This window comes from Scyliorhinus canicula, chromosome 14 (genome assembly GCF_902713615.1).
Source record: "Scyliorhinus canicula chromosome 14, sScyCan1.1, whole genome shotgun sequence".
NCBI lineage: Eukaryota > Metazoa > Chordata > Chondrichthyes > Carcharhiniformes > Scyliorhinidae > Scyliorhinus > Scyliorhinus canicula.
Genome location: NC_052159.1, coordinates 141,586,672 through 141,604,172, shown reverse-complemented (window position 1 = coordinate 141,604,172; position 17,501 = coordinate 141,586,672). Strand labels below are relative to the sequence as shown.

The 17,501-nt window shown below is 43.9% G+C and overlaps 1 protein-coding gene across 5 annotated transcripts in view; it reads right to left on the bottom strand.

Moving 5' to 3' along the window:
- Positions 1-17,501, bottom strand: part of rbm26 (RNA binding motif protein 26) — a 92,232-nt gene that overhangs the window by 17,527 nt on the left and 57,204 nt on the right. For all 5 annotated transcript variants that reach the window (XM_038817694.1, XM_038817696.1, XM_038817695.1 and 2 more), the window contains 6 exons: positions 15,695-15,835; positions 11,172-11,246; positions 10,713-10,832; positions 8,526-8,600; positions 2,673-2,840; positions 871-975 (listed from right to left, as the gene is read on the bottom strand). In XM_038817694.1, coding sequence (XP_038673622.1) covers positions 871-975; positions 2,673-2,840; positions 8,526-8,600; positions 10,713-10,832; positions 11,172-11,246; positions 15,695-15,835 — 684 coding nt within the window. The remainder of the gene's footprint in view (positions 1-870; positions 976-2,672; positions 2,841-8,525; positions 8,601-10,712; positions 10,833-11,171; positions 11,247-15,694; positions 15,836-17,501) is intronic.

Here is a 17,501-nt window from a genome sequence, read left to right as displayed (position 1 = left end):
TTAAATTGGCAGACAATGCTGCCATCTCCTGTAAACCTCCATTATTGCAGGAATGTTCTTGGGTTTTTGTTGTACCAAGTAATGACTTGAGGCAGCTGTAATTGAGATCAGCCAAAATATAACAAAAGCTTTGTATTTAGGAAAGCAAGCAGAGGTTGCAGTGGAAATGTTAAGAGAAATATTGAAAGGTCTCGCCCCAGCAACCTTAGTTTGGCTTCATAGAATCCCTGCAGTGCAGAAGGAGGCCATTTGGCCCATCGAGTCTGTACTGACCCTCTGACAGAGCACCCAACCTAGGCCCACACCCCTACCTATCCTTTTGGACACCATGGGGCAATTTAACAGTCAATCCAGCCAACTGGCACATCTTTCGACAGTGGGAGGAAACCAGAGCACCAGGAGGAAACCCATGCAGACACGGGGAGAAAGTACATACTCCACACAGTAACCCAAGGCTGGAACCCTGACCCTGGTCCCTGACGCAGTGAGGCAACAGAGCTAACCACTGTGTCACCAGAGGCTTGCAACATACATAATGCAACAATAAAAAAGCTTCATGAAAAATACTGGGTGTGCACTCAATTATATAAATTTGCACAGAAATTCTGCCATATACAGAAGAAGCTTTGCCAAACGGATTCCCAAAATAGTCAGCAATTGAGCCAGATCAGGAAGTGTGTTAAGTGTTCTTCAAAGAAAAGATCAAAATAAATTTTGGAAGGACCTCAAACATAGTTCAGAAATGGAAACTACAATCTAAAAGAATGAAAACTTTGTGAATTGTTAGTGGAGCAAATACTTGTACGTCAGTGTGAAAATGAATGCATGCATTTTCTTAATACCTTGAATTACTGCAGCCATTATTCCTACCTCTAGCTGAAGCTCATTGTACTTTTTTCGAAGTCCAGTGATATCTTCTCCAGCCTGTACTTTCTTATACAAGTCCAACTCTGTGTCTAGTAGTTCTCTTTGCATCTATAGAAGAAAAATTCAGTATTTGCTTAAATCTGAACTATCAAACGGTGTATAATCGACTTGTGAGAATCATAAAATCAAAATAAAGCCAATGACCCAAAACTAAGATCACACTTGGATGTCTGACTCTCCCTGAACACGTGAACATTTTGGTTACTGCACAATGTTAGCAGGCCTTAAAAGGCATTGAAAGTAGGGTGGGGGACGTTTCAATTTCATGGTTTGCAGTCTGTTTAACAAAAAAAAAGAGCAATCAACCATTTGAACTGTGATGGATAAAATAGACACCATGAGTTTCACTAAAGGCACCAGGTTGGTACAGACCAGAAAATGGCTGATTTGAAGCAGAATTGACTGATCTGAACTAAGACACCAACTAGAGCAAAGAAAGTCATTAAGAATACTCAGCTAGCAGTAGCACCATCAGAAAATAAAACCTTGCAAAATAAGAATGATGAACAGCAGTAATGACTTAGGACAGGGGCAAAGTCTGAATTTTCTTTGCTTTACTTTGGTTATTTATTGGCCCAAATCTTCCAATATGGGGAGAGGCCTCGGAGTGGAGTTATTGGTATGTTTTGGGACCCTGAGTAAGTCCTGATGCACTCATACCTGCAGCACTTGGGTGGAAAGTTTAAAGCTCCGATTGTCGGTTTCATCCTGCCTGGATTTCTCTATGACTTCAACGACAGTGTGGTTGGATGGCCAGAACTTAGCAGGCTTGGGTTGTTTGCACTAAATCTGCTTTTTACATCCCAAGGGTTGGTATAAAACCAATGTAACTCATGACTCAGCGGAGTGTAAAAGCACTTCTGCACAAACAACAATGTTCACCCCCGGCACCCCCCATCACCAAACTGCATCCTCTCTTCCCCAGCAATGTTCAGCTCCCACCTGGCAGTGTTCAGAATCCTGGCCTTCAGTGTTCCCCTCCCCACATCCCAGTGGATTCACCCTCACCCCTGGACAACCATCACCCGCTCCAGCATCTCCTCTCCCAACAAGCTTTCCAGGATCCCTGACTCCTATCCAGCCCATGTCAGATGGGTCAGTATCGTCCTGGAGTGCTGGGTTGACCATTTGCGTGGGGCGAGGGGGCTGAACACCATTAGGGGTGAGGGATGGGGGACAGGCAGTTAAGGCTGTTGGGAGAATTAGGGGGTGGCAGCGAACATTGTTGAGGGGTGGATGGAGAGGTTAGCACCGTCAGAGACTATGTTGTTTTTAGAGGCTGACAGCTCCATTTAAAACAACACAAATCGACAAACTGAAGACAGACCTCAAGGATCATGTCTTCAGTTTGCGATGAGAAAAGCTGAACTCCTGCTATGCTTACCCCTGCATTGGAAAATGCAAAGGCTCCCATGTGAAATGGTAAGCAGACAGTTCAAGATCACAATCAGCTTGAACACAGCCTCTCCGATACTACCGGAATCTCTGGGTCAAATGTCTATAGACTTAATAGTTATTAAAAAATGTTGAATGCTGTGCAGAAATCACCAGTGGTTTCTGGTGAGTTCACTGCAGGTCTGTGTAGAAATGTTCATAATCAAAATCCTCAGTTTTGTTCAAAAATAGAAAAAACATGCAGAAAAAACGCCACAAGATTAAATACTTTAGCTCACATTTAATTTTGGATGTGAAAACTTACTCTCTGAAAACAGAATATCCAGAAAGCCATCAATTGAATAAATTACCTGAGCTTTGGTTTTCAATGTTTTGGGAGTGGTTGAGCCTGTTGCACTTGCTTTCAGTTCTTCTTGCAGTTTGGTTATACTCTTGGTTAAGGCCTGCAGCGTTTTCATAATTTCTGCCTTATCTTCAGATTTCATTTTTTTGTTTTTCTCCAGCTTTGATATCAAGATCTAAATAGCGGTTCAAAAAAAAAAAAAAATCAGACGAGACTATTTTTTCCTAAAAGCAGAAATATAGCACATCATAGTGGAACAATTTTGACGCACTATTGTTAGACCAGAGTTTGACGAGTGGATGGGGAAAAAAATAAAAGTTGGGTCAGGATCTTTGAAGAACCTTCGCATTTGATTCTCCAATCTGTGTTACTCCTCAAATAGCGGATGCATGTCATATTACCCTTGGTGGCAATTTGTCGTGTTCTTTAGCTTTTTTTCCAGAATGTCCGTTGAGTTTATGACAAAGAATCCACCAATCATTAGATTGAAATAAAACTAATTTATTTGATAACAATTAATTCATGAAGTTCGCAGACGCTACTGAGCTACAGTTAATAATAAAGTAACATCTGTCGAGCAGTAATCAATAATCTAAATAATCACTAATAATAACCTTGTGTTAACTCTCTCTAATCTAATACTCGCCTCGTGTTTTTCTCAGGTTTTCTCCTTCACAAACTACTCTAATAACTATCCAGCATTCCCCGAGGTCTGATTTATATACAGAGAAGTGGTGGTATCCTCTAGTGTTGGAGTTACACAGAGATGTAATAATTAACCCTCCACTGACTTGCCTATATACATTTCATTGCAATGTACATCAGAGACGAAGGGGCCCCAAGATTTTCAGCAGCATATAAACAATCTAGTAATTCAAACCAATAATGATGGGCAAGATTCTCCATTTCTGAGACTAAGTGCTGATGCCAACGGAGAATCCGTGGACATTTATTTATTTATAAATTTAGATTACCCAATTATTTTTTCCAATTAAGGGGCAATTTAGCGTGGCCAATCCACCTACTCTGCACATTTTTGGGTTGTGGGGGCGAAACCCACGCAGACACGGGGAGAATGTGCAAACTCCACACGGACAGTGACCCAGAGCCGGGATCGAACCTGAGACCTCAGCGCCATGAGGCGGTTGTGCTAACTGTGGACATTTATGACAGAGCAATAGGCACCGCACCTGGAATAATTTTGATACCGTTGAGGGGCTAAAATGGGCACCGCATTGAACACAGATGATTCCTATGAAAAACGTTGTGGGATTGGCCAGGTCCATGATTGACACTCGGGAAGCTGACAAGCTGCAGCCGCACACTCCCCACAAACACACTTATTGAAGCCAACAAGATGGTACTGATTAATGCTGGAGCATGCCCATACAGCTGATGGGTCGGCTGGGGCCTGAGGGAGAATCACAGGTTGGCCCACTAATGATATGTAAACGGTGTTTAAAGTACGCGTGGAGAGAAACACTGACGCCGTTTGAGGGGATGGAGAATCGCGATTTGTCATCAAACCGGCACCTGCCGCGATTGTGGCATATTCTCCGCACAATCGCACCTCCCAATTTCGGTGTTGGCTAACGCCGTCTCATAAATCTGATTTTCCAAATTTAGGTGATTAAAGCAGTGTTTAGGAGAGAATCAAACCCCAACATATTAGATGTGCGTCAGAAGAATAAAGGTAAAGGGAACCTTTGCAATTAGTCTTGCCAAAATTGCAGTGAACAATCCTCTCTGATGATTCTCCTCCCAATCTGCTGCGATCCCACATCCAATGGATCAGATTTACGCTCTGCAGTCCTGCCACATCCATTCGTGAATGGTGGTGAACAATTAAACAACTCACTGGAAGAGGAGGCTCCACAAATATCCCCATCCTCAATGATAGAGAAGCTCAACATATTTGTGCAAAAGAGAAGGCTGAAGCATTCGCAATAATGTTCAGCCAGAAGTGCCGAGTGAGTGATCCATCTCAGTCTCCTCCGGAGGTCTCCAGTATCACAGATGCCAGTCTTCAGGCAATTCGATTCACCCCATGTAATATCAAGAAATGGCTGAAGGCACTGGATATTGCAAAGGCTATGCGCCCCGATTCTGGTATTCTGACAATAGTACTGAAGATGTGTGCTTCAGAACTTGCCAAGCCGCTGGCCAAGTGTTCCTGTACAGCTACAACACTGGCATTTACCAGGCAATGTAGAAAATTGCCCAGGTATGTCCTGCACACAAAAAACAGGAACAGCCAATTACCGTCCTATCCATCTACTCTCCATCATCAGTAAAGTGATGGTAGGGGGTCATCAAGTGTTATCAAGCGGCACTTACTTAGCAATTGCCTGCTCATGGATGCTCAGTTTGGGTTCCACTAGGGTCACTAAGCTCCTCATCTCATTACAACCTTGGTTCAAACATGGACAAAAGAGCTGAACACCAGAGATGAAGGGAGAGTGACTGCCCTTGTCATCAAGATAGCAATTGATTGTGTATGGCATCAAGGATCCCTTGCAAAACTGGACTGAATGTGAATCAGGGGGGAAACCCTCCACTGTTGGGAGTCATACCTAGCACAACGGATGATGGCCGTGGTGGTTGGAGGTCAGTTATCTCAGTCCCGGGACACTACTGCAGGAGTTCCTCCGGGTAGCGCCCTAGTCCCAACCATCTTCAGCGGCTTCATCAATGACCTTTCTTCCAACATCAGGTCAGATGTAGGGATATTCGCTCATGATTGAACAATGTTCAGCACCATTCATGATTCCTCAGACACTGAACAAGACCTAGACAATATCCAGGCTTGGGCTGACAAGTGACAAGTTACATTGGTGCCACACAAGTGCAAGGCAATGACCAGCTCCAATAAAAGAGAAACAATCACCCTCTTGACATTCAATGGCATTTTCATCAATGTATCTCCCACTATCAACATCAGAGGTTACCATTGATGATAAACTGAATTGTGCAGGTTAGGTAGGGTTACGGGAATAGGGCAGGGCAGTGGGGCCTAGGTAGGATGCTCTTTCAAAGGGTTGGTGCAGACTTGATGAACTGAATGGCTTCCTTTTGCATTGTCAGAATTATGTGGTTTATGAACTGGACAGCCATATAAATACTATGGCTACAAGAGCACGTCAGAGGCTAGGAATCCTGTGGTTATTAACTCGCCTCCTAACTCCCCAAAGCCTGTTCACTACCATAAGGCACAAGTCAGGAGAGTGATGGAATACTCCCCAACTCCCTGGATGAGTGCAGCTCCACTCCAACAACACTCCAGAAGCTCAATACGATCCAACCCGCTTGATTGGCACCTGTTGCACAAACATTCACACCCTCCACCACAGTAGTAGCGGTGCGTACCATCTACAAGATGCACTGTAGGAACTCTCCAAGGCTCCTTGGGCAGCACTTTCCAAATCCACGACCACCACCACCTAGAAGGACAAAGAGAACAGATTCCTGGGGACACCACTGCCAGACGATTCCCCTCCAAGTCAATCACCACCTTGACTTGGAAATATTAACACTGCAATGAACTTACTGTGAAAAGCCCCTAGCCGGCACCTGTTTGGGTTCACTGAGGGAGAATTCACTGAACAGCACATCTTTCAGGCATTGTAGGAGGAAACCGGAGCACCCGGAGGAAACCCATGCAGACACGGGGAGAACGTGCAGACTCCAGACAGTGACCCAAGCGAGGAATCAAACCTGGGACCCTGGCGCTGTGAAGCAACAGTGCTAACCACTGTGCTATCATGCTGCCCATATCGCCATTTCTTCACTGATGTTGAGTCAAAATTCTGGAACACCCTCCCTAATAACAGTAGGTGTACCTACATGACATGGGCTGTAGCAGTTCAAGGCGGCAGCTCACCCCCAACTTCTCTGGGGCAATTAGGGATGGGCAACAAATGCTGGCCCAGCCAGTGAAGCCCACATCCCGTAAAAAAATTAATTAAAAAGTGACCAAGATAAAACGCATCATAGAATTTGACACACTGCTCATTTTTGTTCTGCCATTCACACATTCTAATCTCTTTATGTGCCACTATCAACCCGTTCTTAGCTTTAATCATCCCTATTTACACTCTTTTTGCTTTCTGTCCTTGACATTTTTGTCAATCTCCACCGATCGCTGGCCCGCTATCCAGTCCCATCGCTCCACGCTCCCTCACTACGGTATAATCTGACCCCATTTCCAGTTCTCTCTCTAGCTTTGACAAAGAGTCAGCCAGACTAGAAACATTAGCTCCCTTTTTTGTTTGCATTTATTTTCACATCATAGGATTGTTGTCCATTTCTCTCTTGCCACCTTGAATTCTTGGCAGAAAAGGCATTTACATTCTGTTGTTGCAGTTTAGAATTCACGCCAGCTGCTTTCATATTATTCTTCATGTTTGGCCCTTGTGTGCCAGCAAGCTTCAATTTAAATATAAAAGCAAATTACTGGATGCTGGAATCTGAAAGAAAAACTGAAAATACTGGACAATCTCAGCAGCATCTGCAGAAGAAACGGGAGCTAAAGTTGCAAGTTTGGATAACTCTTTGTCAAATATGAAAGGCCAGGTCTTCTTGACTGATAAGCGTGTTCCTGAGATTGGCAATGCCAGCCTACCTTAATCACTAACAATGTAAAGATATTGGAAAGTTGCTACAGTAGATTAAGAAAAAGACTATGCGCCCACAGCAGTTATCAATGGCTGTGACCTGTTTAAACAATGGTTATCAGAGGTGTCCCCATAGTTCATCATTCAGGCTTTTGCACTTTTTAAAAATCTACATTAATGGCTTGGATGCAGGTTAGAGTTGTTGAAACACAGAAAATACTGCCATGGCTTGCGAGTCACAGGACTCATTATAAAATAAAATGGATCATTTTCACAAAGACCTCGATTAGACATCATTGCTGGCTCCCCTTGCGTGGAGTGCAATGAGGCTTGAGAAAAGGTTCATAAGGAGCACAAGAAATGAACCCTTGTTTGAAGGCCTTTGTTACCCAGCTTGACCTAAAAAGTTCAGAGAAGCACAGGATCGGGCAATTTGATTTGAGGTCCATTAAAAAGTGAAAAGACTGTTTACGCTGACAAATTGTTTCAATTAGATAGTTTGTGGAGGATCTAGGGTCAAGAAGAAATAGGGTTGATTTAAAGGATCTTTTCTCAGAAATAGTTGACTGTTGGAACAAGTTATCAGCTTGTTCAGTGGGGCTGATTTACGATACAATTTCAGAGATGTGGAGGGTTTCCTGGCTGCAGTTGAGAACACGAAAGGTAGGTAACAATTACTAGTAAGTTAGCTCAATGTGCTACACTGGATTAGATTTGATTGCCGAGGGAGATTTCCACTGGAAGAGAAGAGTCTCTTGATATGATACAACCATGAATGGGATAGGCTAGATGGGCCATCTGGCCGAATCTTAATCTTTTTGTCTCTTCATCTGACAACTCTAGGACATTAGTATGTATGTGAGGGGGAATTCATGTGTACGGAGATCCTATTGTCACACTTCATGTGCCTACTGAATGGTCTCAGCCAGCCTGCTCAGTGTGTAGTATACCAGGATCACCTTTGCAGCCAATTCACAGACAGACAAATTCCACCACATGGACGAACGGAAAGCACACCGTGCAATTTTATCTACGTATGAATAAATAAAAATAGACTACATGTATATTCATAAATTACATTGTCCTGTGAAAGTGGAAGATTATCCTGTTACACAAATCAATATATCTGCAGCGTTAGGATTGTACCATGTATCTCAATGCTGATCAGTGTGCGTAAAAGAATGTTCTGGAACAAATCAGAAGGCATGGATTTCAACAGATATCACAGCTAGATGGTAACTAAATACCTTTTGAGTTTCTATATGTTTTTCTAAAATCTCTCGTTTCTTTTTCCTCACATCTTGCTGAAGTCGAAGCGTATCCTGAAAAATCATACAACAGGCTTTAAAACAATGACTGACTGGAACATAACCAAAGTAGAAAGCAAAAGTCCAAAGCGGAGGGAGAGAAAAAAAAACAAAGCTTGCAACCACTATATCTAAAGGTTTTACTGGACAAAACATAGGCCCTCGGGTTTTATGTTAGGCTGGTGCTGCCCAAGTCACTTTAAGGAAAAATGCCTATCCGTTCAAGCTAGCAGTGTGCCCCCAGAATGCAGGTCTACAGTGAAGTGAGTTATTTCTTAGTTGGTTTCTTATCCAAAAGAAAGCTTGTATTTTTTGAACTCCGGGAGTGAAAATTATATCTGGATAACACCTTATTTTATCTCCCCAGACAATCTTTGTACATTTAGTTCTAAATTGGTGAATGCCAAAAAGACAAAAGGAAGTTACAATTTTATTTAGATAAATTACATAATCTAGAATTGCTCAGTGAAGTGAAGATTGAATGACAGGATACCACAGTTTGTGGTATACACGTCAACCTGACAAAAAGACAACCCCATTTCTCCAGGGCGAAATATCATGCTTTTGCAAATACTAAGCACATAAGTCAAGACCCCTTTACAACTACAAAAGGCTGTACTCAAATTAGTAGTTGGCTTCAATTCACCCCAGAGATGCACGTTTTACTGGTGCTGTAAGTCGGTGCGTGGGATCAAGCTGGAAATACGGGCTGTGTTGCAAAGAACATGCACAGCAGTTTAAGCCATGCCCAGACAAATCACACATGGCAAGGCAAGTAATGAACAGAAATGGGTCCTCCAGCTAAAGGAATGAAGTACGAAGCTGACTTCAAGCTAAAGGTTGTAACATTTGCTAACTCGTCAAGTAATCGTGCTGTAGCAAGGGAATTTTGTGTTGGAGAAAAACAGGTGCGACAATGGAACAAGGAAGAATCCTTCCTAAAGATGATGTATACAACCAAATGATACACGAGAATAGGGATCAGCCACTGGCCTATCTTGAAAAACACGTGTCGGAGCAGATTCTTGAAAATTGCTAAAACGGTTACATCACTAGAAATGTAATGGTTTTTATCCACTCAAGTGGACTAAATCAAACTGAGCTATTACTATACGGAGTCTTCAGATTGTTCAAAAAATACGGAACATCCAATTTAATGGACAGATAGGTTAATGACTTATTCTGGAGGGTTGATTCCGAAACCGAAAGTGCCACATCTGATCCTGAGTGGGATCCTTACGATGATGTCACAGCCAAGTGATCGGAATCTTAGAATACCTACAATGCAGGAGGCCCTTCGGCCATCAAGTCTGCACCAACCCTCTGAAAGTGCACTTTACCCAGGCTCCCACGTTATCCTCCGAAATCCCGTAACCCCACAGATCCCTGGACACCAAGGGGTAATTTTAGCATGACCAATCCACCTAACCTGCACATCTTTGGACTGTGGGAAGAAACCCACGCAGACACGGGAAGAATGTGCAAATTCCACACACAGTCAATCAAGGCTGGAATTAAACCCGGGTCCCTGGTGCTGTGAGGCAGCAGTGCTAACCACTATCCCACCCATCGAATGGAATGAAGTTGGATGAACGGTTTGCATTGGATGCCAAGACATCAGTTTGATTGTTTTAAACGCTTTTATGTTGGTCAAAAGGTATCTTTGTACAATTCATTCATTCAATAAACCCGGTCACATTAAATTAGAATGAATCAGCACTTTTTTCACATTTCAAAATGGTGACCACATACATTGACACTGGCAGTTCACAATTTGCACTCAGCACATAAGTTGACCTCTGTTTTGCAGGCCTCAAAGATAGACTTGTATGTCGTAATCTACGGTATTTAACTTGTTACTATGCAATAGGTTAACCAGTTATAGATTGGGGCAACAGCATTATATAGGAGCCAAATCTAAAAATGAAAGTGAATGAATTTTGAATTTCATACACAATGCTGTAGATTTTATAGAAGAACTAAAGCTATGATTTGCTGGCAACATTAAAAAGTCCACATTTTTTACTCTTATTGATATCCTGAGACGTGTCAGTTATGTTCAAACAAACATGCTCAACACAATGTACATGAATTACTAAGGGTACAACTTTCATAAACTCAACAAACCTGCTTTTTTTTTGGCGTCTCTGTAGAATCTGATGAAATAGTACCTAATGCTTTCTGTGCTGCCTTTAGAGCAGCAGGATTGTAGACGGTTTTTGTAAGGCCCATTGTAGTTGATAACACCTGCAGCACAACAATTTTATTTTCCACCACAAAAAGAAATAGGGTGAAGAAATACAATTTTTTTTTAAAACAAGCACAGCAATTTATTGTAACGAAGGTAATTTAAAAACGTTATACCAAAGACAAATAATTTTTGGTGCGTTAACTATTAAGACAGAATATTTCAAATTATAGTTGTAACCATACAGTACTTCCATTCAGTTAAAATCACCGATGGATATTAATTTTGTCCTTGGAGATACAGAAGAAGAATTAACCTACTGTGGGAATTCTGTCAGATTCTAATGGGACTCAATGCGGCACTGCATTTTACTTTAAACACTTTCAACTGAACTCTACCTTTTCAGTAGGAGCAGGTCCCATGCGTTTCGTCACAAAGCCGAGCCGATCTCTAACCGACAACTTACTTGCATTCTGACGGGTAAAGAAAGCGATACATTACAAACTATATCATATCTTCTTTCATTTTTCAATATGTTTAACCTCTACTTACAGTATGATTTCCTCATGGGAAAGGAATCATATCTAGAGATAATCTAGAAATTAGAAAATCTAGTACCTCTTGGATTCCCAAGATGGCTCATCAAATTGGTTCTAGACTAGGCTCAGCTATGATTATGCCCCTTCCTTCAACCCCAAAAATACATTACAGATTTCTGTGTATGGTAATAAGTGGAGCTCGGCATTGTTATTTATTCGTTGATGGGATATTGGTGTCACTGGCTATGTCAGCATGTGTTGTCCATTCCTAATTGCCCTTCAGGTGGTAATGAGCAGCATTCTTGAACTGCTGCATTCCACGGTGTGTAGTACTCCCAGAGCAGTTTCCAAAGGACTTCCAGGATTTTGACCCAGCAACAGAAGACTGTGATACAATTCAAAGTGAGGACAGCGTGGCTTAGAAGGGAACTTGCAAGTAGTGGCTCTCCTATGCATCGGCTGTTCTTGTCCTTAGAGGGCGGCAGAGATTGCAAGGTGCAATTGCAGAAAACTTGGCAAGATTCTCAGCACATCTTGTAGGGGAGATGGCGGCATAGTGGTATTCTCATTGGCCGAGTAATCCAGAGACCTGGGGTAATGATCTGGGGACCCTGATTCAAATCCCATCACAGCAGGTTGTGGAATTTAAACTCAATAAAATATCTGGAATTACAAGTCCAATAATGGCCATGAAGCCATTGTTTAAAATTTTTTTTAGAGTAAATTATGGGGCAATTTAGCGTGGCCAATCCACCTACCCTGCACATCTTTGGGTTGTGGGGGCGAAACCCACGCAAACACGGGGAGAATGTGCAAACTCCACACGGACAGTGACCCAGAGCCAGGATCGAACCTGGGACCTCGGAGCTATGTGGCAGCAGGGCTAACGCACTGCGCCACCGTGCTGCATTGCCATTGTTGATTGTCATAAAAACCCATCTTGTTCACTAATGTCCTTTAGGGAAGAAAATCTGCCATCGTACATGTGACTTCAGACCCACAACAAAGTGGTTGCTTGTTAACTGCCCTCGGAAATGATCTAGTAAGCCACTCAGTTGTATTTAAGCGCTACAAAAACACAAAAAAGGAACAAAACCGGACGGACCACCCGGCATCGACAACAGCAAACCCAGCTTGCGGACCCTGCAAAGTCCTTCTGACTAACATATGGGGGCTTATGCCAAAGTTTTGAGAGCTGTCTCACGGAGTAGTCAAGCAACAGCCTGACAATCAAGTGAGGTGGTTGAGGCAGACCTTCAAGCCTTATCTAGATAGACACACGAACAGATGGGGTATAGAAGGATACAGGCGGTTGGTCTAGATGGGACACGTGATCGGTGCAGGCTTGGAGGGCCAAAGGGCCTGTTCCTGTGCTGGCTTCAGGTTAAACATGGACAAGGAAACCTCCTGCTGATTACCATGTACCGTCCAACATCAGCTGATGAATCAGTATTCTTCCATGTTGAACAACACTTGGAGGAAGCACCGAGGGTGGGAAGGGGGCAGAATATACTCTGGGTGGGGGACTTCAATGTCTACCACCAAGAGAGGCTCAGTAGTACCACCACAGACCAAGCTGGTCGTACCCTAAAGGACATAGCTGCTAGACTGGGACTGCAGCAGGTGCTGAGGGAACCAAGAAGAAAAAATATACTTGGCCCTATCCTTACCAAACTGCCTGCTGCAAATGCATCTGTCCATGTCAATATTGGTAGAAGTGATCACCAAACAGTCCTTGTGGAGACAAAGACCCTCTTCACATCGAGGATACCCTCCACCATGCTGTGTGGCACTACCACCGTGCTAAATGGGATAGACTTTGAACAGCTCTACCAACTCAAGACTGGGCATCTCTGTGGGCCATAAGCAGCAGAACTGTACTCAACCATAATATGCAACTCCATGGCCTGAAATATTCCCCCACTCTTTCATTACCACAAAGCCAAGGGATCAACACTGGTTTAATGAAGAGTGTGGGAGAGCATGGCAGGAGCAACACCAGGCAAAACTGAAAAGGTGTCAACCTGAAGATACAACACAGGATTACTTGCGTGCCAAACAGCAGGTAATATACAGAACTAAGCAATTCCACAACAAAAGCATCAAATCTAAGCTCTGCAATCCTGCCACATCCAGGCGTGAATGGTGGACAATTAAACAACTTACAGGTGGAGGAGGCTCCACAAATATCCCATCTTCAATGATGGTGGATCCCAGCACATCTGTGCAAAAGACAAGGCTGCGACATTCGCAACAATCTTCAGCCAGAAGGGCCAAGTGAACGATCCATCTTGGTCTCCTCCGGAGGTCCCCAGCATCAACGATGTCAGTCTTCGGTCAATACGATTCCCTCCATGTGATATCAAGAAACAAGTGAAGGCACAGGCTATGGGCCCTGAAAACATTCCAGCAATAGTACTGAAGGCTTGTGCTCCAGAACTTGCCGTGCCCCTAGCCAAGCTGTTCCAGTACAGCTACAGCACTGGCATCTACCCAGCAGTGTGGAAAATTGCCTAGGTGTATCCTGAACACAAGAAACAGGACAAGTGCAACCCAGTCAATTACCGCCATATCAGTCTACTCTCCATCATCAGCAAAGTGATGGAAGGAGTCATGAATAGTGCTATCAAGCGGCACTTACTCAGCAGCAACCTGCTCACGGACGCTCAGCTCCTGACCTCAATTACAGCCTTGGTTCAAACATGGACAAAAGAGCTGAAGGCCAGAGGGCAAGTGAGAGTGACTGCCCTCGACATCAAGGCAGCATTTGACAAGATACGGCATCAAGGAGCCTCAATAAAACAGGAGTCAATGGGAATCAGGAGGAAAACTCTGCTGGTTGGAAGTCATAGCTGGCATAAAGGATGGTAGCGGTGGTTGGCTGTCAATCATCTCAGCTCCAGGACATCACCGCAGGAGTTCAAGGTAGATGGGTTGCTAGGTCCAACCATCTTCAGCTATTTCATGAATGAGCTCCCTTCCGTCATAAAGTGGGGACGTTCGCAGATGACTGCACAATGTTCAGCACCACTCGCTACTTCTCAGATAATGAAGCAGTCTATGTCCAAAGACAGCAAGACCTGGACAATATCCAGGCTTGGCTGACAAGTTACATTTGCACCACACAAGTGCCAGGCAATGACTATCTCCTACAAGAGAGGATCTAACCATAGCCCAAAAACATTCAATGGCATAACCATCACTGAATCTGCCACAATCAACATCCTGGGACTTGCCATTGATCAGAAACTGAACTGGACTAGCCATATGAATGCTGTGGCGACTAGGGCAGGTCAAAGGCTAGGAATCCTACATTGAGTAACCCACCTCCTGACTCTCCAAAGCCTCTACAAGGCACGTCAGGAGTGTAATGGAATACTCTCCGTTTGCCTGGCAGTTCAACATCATCCAGGACAAATCAGAGTGCTTGATTGCTACCCTTTCCACAAACATTCAATCCCTCCACCATCGACAAACAGCTGTAGTCGTGTGCATCATCTACAAGATTCACTGCAAGAACTCGTCTAGGTTCCTGAGGGAGCACCTTCCAAACCCAGGACCACTGCCATCTAGAAGGACAGGAGCAGCAGATACCTGGGAACTCCATCACCTGGAGGTTCACCTCCAAGTCACTCACCACCCCGACTGGGAAATATATCAACCATTCCTTCACTGTAACTGGGTCAAAATGCTGGAACTCTCTCTCTCTCTAACAGCACTGTGGGTGTACCCACATCTCAGGGACTGCAGCGGCTTCAAGAAGGAAACTCCCCATCACCTTCTGAAGGGCAACCTGGGATGGGCAATAAATGCTGGCCTAACCAGTGATGCCCACAAGCTGTAAATGTATTTAAAACAAATATAGCATACACCGCTGCCAGTATGCATCGGTGGTAGAATTAATGAATGCTTGTGAATGGGGTACCAATCAAGCTTTGCCCTGGATGGTGCCAAGCTTTGAGTTGTATTGGAGGTGCACCCCATCCAGGAAAGTGAAGAGTATTCCATTCCACTCCTGGCTTGCGCTTTGGCGATGGTGGAGAGGCTTCGGGGCATCAGGAGGGGAGCTACGTGCCGCAGAATTGCCATATTCTGATCCGTTCTTGTAGCCACAGCACTTATGTGGCTGTTTTTGTTTTCCAGTTTTTGGAAATCCACCACAGGAGGGGAAGAGTGGGTGAAGAAATAGCGGCAGAGGAAATTGGCAAATTTTGCATCAGAGCTAATGAAATTATCAACGACCCGGACCATTAACTCTCTCTCCACAAAGGCTGCCTGACCTGTTGACTATTTCCAGCATTTTCTGTTATTATTTCAGAATTCGAGCATCTGCATTATTTTGCCTTATATTACAAAATAGTACTATGCTGAATTGTACATACCTGAATGCTGGCTATCGGAATGACCCGAGTTTGTGTGGGTTCCACATTTCCTTGCGGTAGGGGCCCCAGTCGGTCCTTCACTGATTGCTTGACAGCAGTGAAAGAAGGTGGTGTAACTGGTTGCTGCAGTCCACAAAGCACCTTAAAAAAAAAGTAAAAAAGAAATAACAGCCATGGAAATAAAAATAATGTTGCACACTTGACCTTCAGCCACACTCAAATTTAGTTACAAGTATAGCTTAATAATTGCCTAATATAGACTCTTCGTTGTCATGTAAGAAAACAGCTGACATTTAATCATTGGAAAACGGTTACATCTCGTACTCGGAAGAATACAAAATCTATTAAAGAACCTTAAGCCAGGTAAGCAGATCGACATCCAATATCTGTAGCTATACAGTTGAGCACTGACACATGGGTCAATTGCATCCTTGTGTATTCTACCATTTTATGATTCTACGGATGAAGTGAAGGAAACACAGGGGTCTCGATTCGACCAAATGGGGAAAAAAAACCCCATAGCAAGCGCGTTTAGCTGTGTATTTCCCGGTGCTCACAGTGCCGAGAAACACATGGCTATTCAACGTGACTTGCATTGTAAAAGGGGCCTCAATGGGGAACGCTTTGAACACTGGGGAGCTCTGCTCGCCGGAACTCCCCAGTGTAGCGAGCGGTGGCACTCAGATCTCCAAGGTCCATGAAGTTATTCTGGCACCAGGCTGGAAGTGCCAAGAGGTACCAGCAGTACCTGGGCACCACCCTGTCCAAAGGGCATGCAGCTCGGGGCCTCCGAACCCCTGGGAGACCCCCACATGTGCCGTACAATCTGGTCCCCGTTTGTAGGGACCAGTGCTGAATGGTGTTCGCCGGAGGTCTCTGAGGCGAAGGGGATGATCCCAAAGCCTCAGGTACCTTGGGAACCTGCACATTAGAGTGAGACTAATTGTCTCGCTCCAACCGACAGCTTTACCAAAAGTGTTCCCGCCTTTACATCGCGATGTCTTGCGCGATCACGTTGGATCTCGCTAGGCGTCGAGAGTCGGGTAGTTCCAGGGAGCGGGGTCTCCTGGCTTTAATCAGCCACGCTGTGCCACGGCAAGCTGCTTTTCCGGCGCAGCGTGGCCACTGTTGGATAGCACCGTGGTTATGCTCAGCAGGTCTAGCAAGATATGTGGAGAGAAACAGTTAACATTTTAGATCACGGCCTGCGGAGTATTTCCAATGTTTCCTGTTATTTCAGATTTTCAGCATATGCAGTATTTTGCTTTTGATGAAAAAGCTCGTTTTGCCGTGTCATATATTTATTCTTCCAATTTGTAAAAAAGCGAGAGGTCCAAAAAAAAGTCATTTGTAATTTAACAGATTTTAGATAATGAAGTAAACAGGGTCACAAACTATATTTATGCAGCACATTCATTGTAATAAAATTTCCCACAGGGCTGCACAGGAGCTTTACAAAACAGGATGTAAAACCAAGCCAAATAAGGAGATACAAGATCAATGACCAAAAGTTTGGTCAAAGGGATAGGTTTTAAGGAGTGTTTTAAAGGATGCAAGCAAGGTAGCAAGGTATAGTGAGGAAAGCTTGAGGCCTAGACAACTGAAAAATGGCCACCAATGGTGGAGTAATTATATTGGGAATGAACAAGAGGCCAGAATTGGGCTATGTTGAGCTGCCATTCTTTGAATAAGGCCACAAGGGACAGTATTTAGATGAAAAATGGGGGGAACAAATATGGGAGCAGGAAGAGAAGCTATTGTAAGTGATTCTCTAGCTACAAATAGACAAGAATGGAACCAAGTGAGA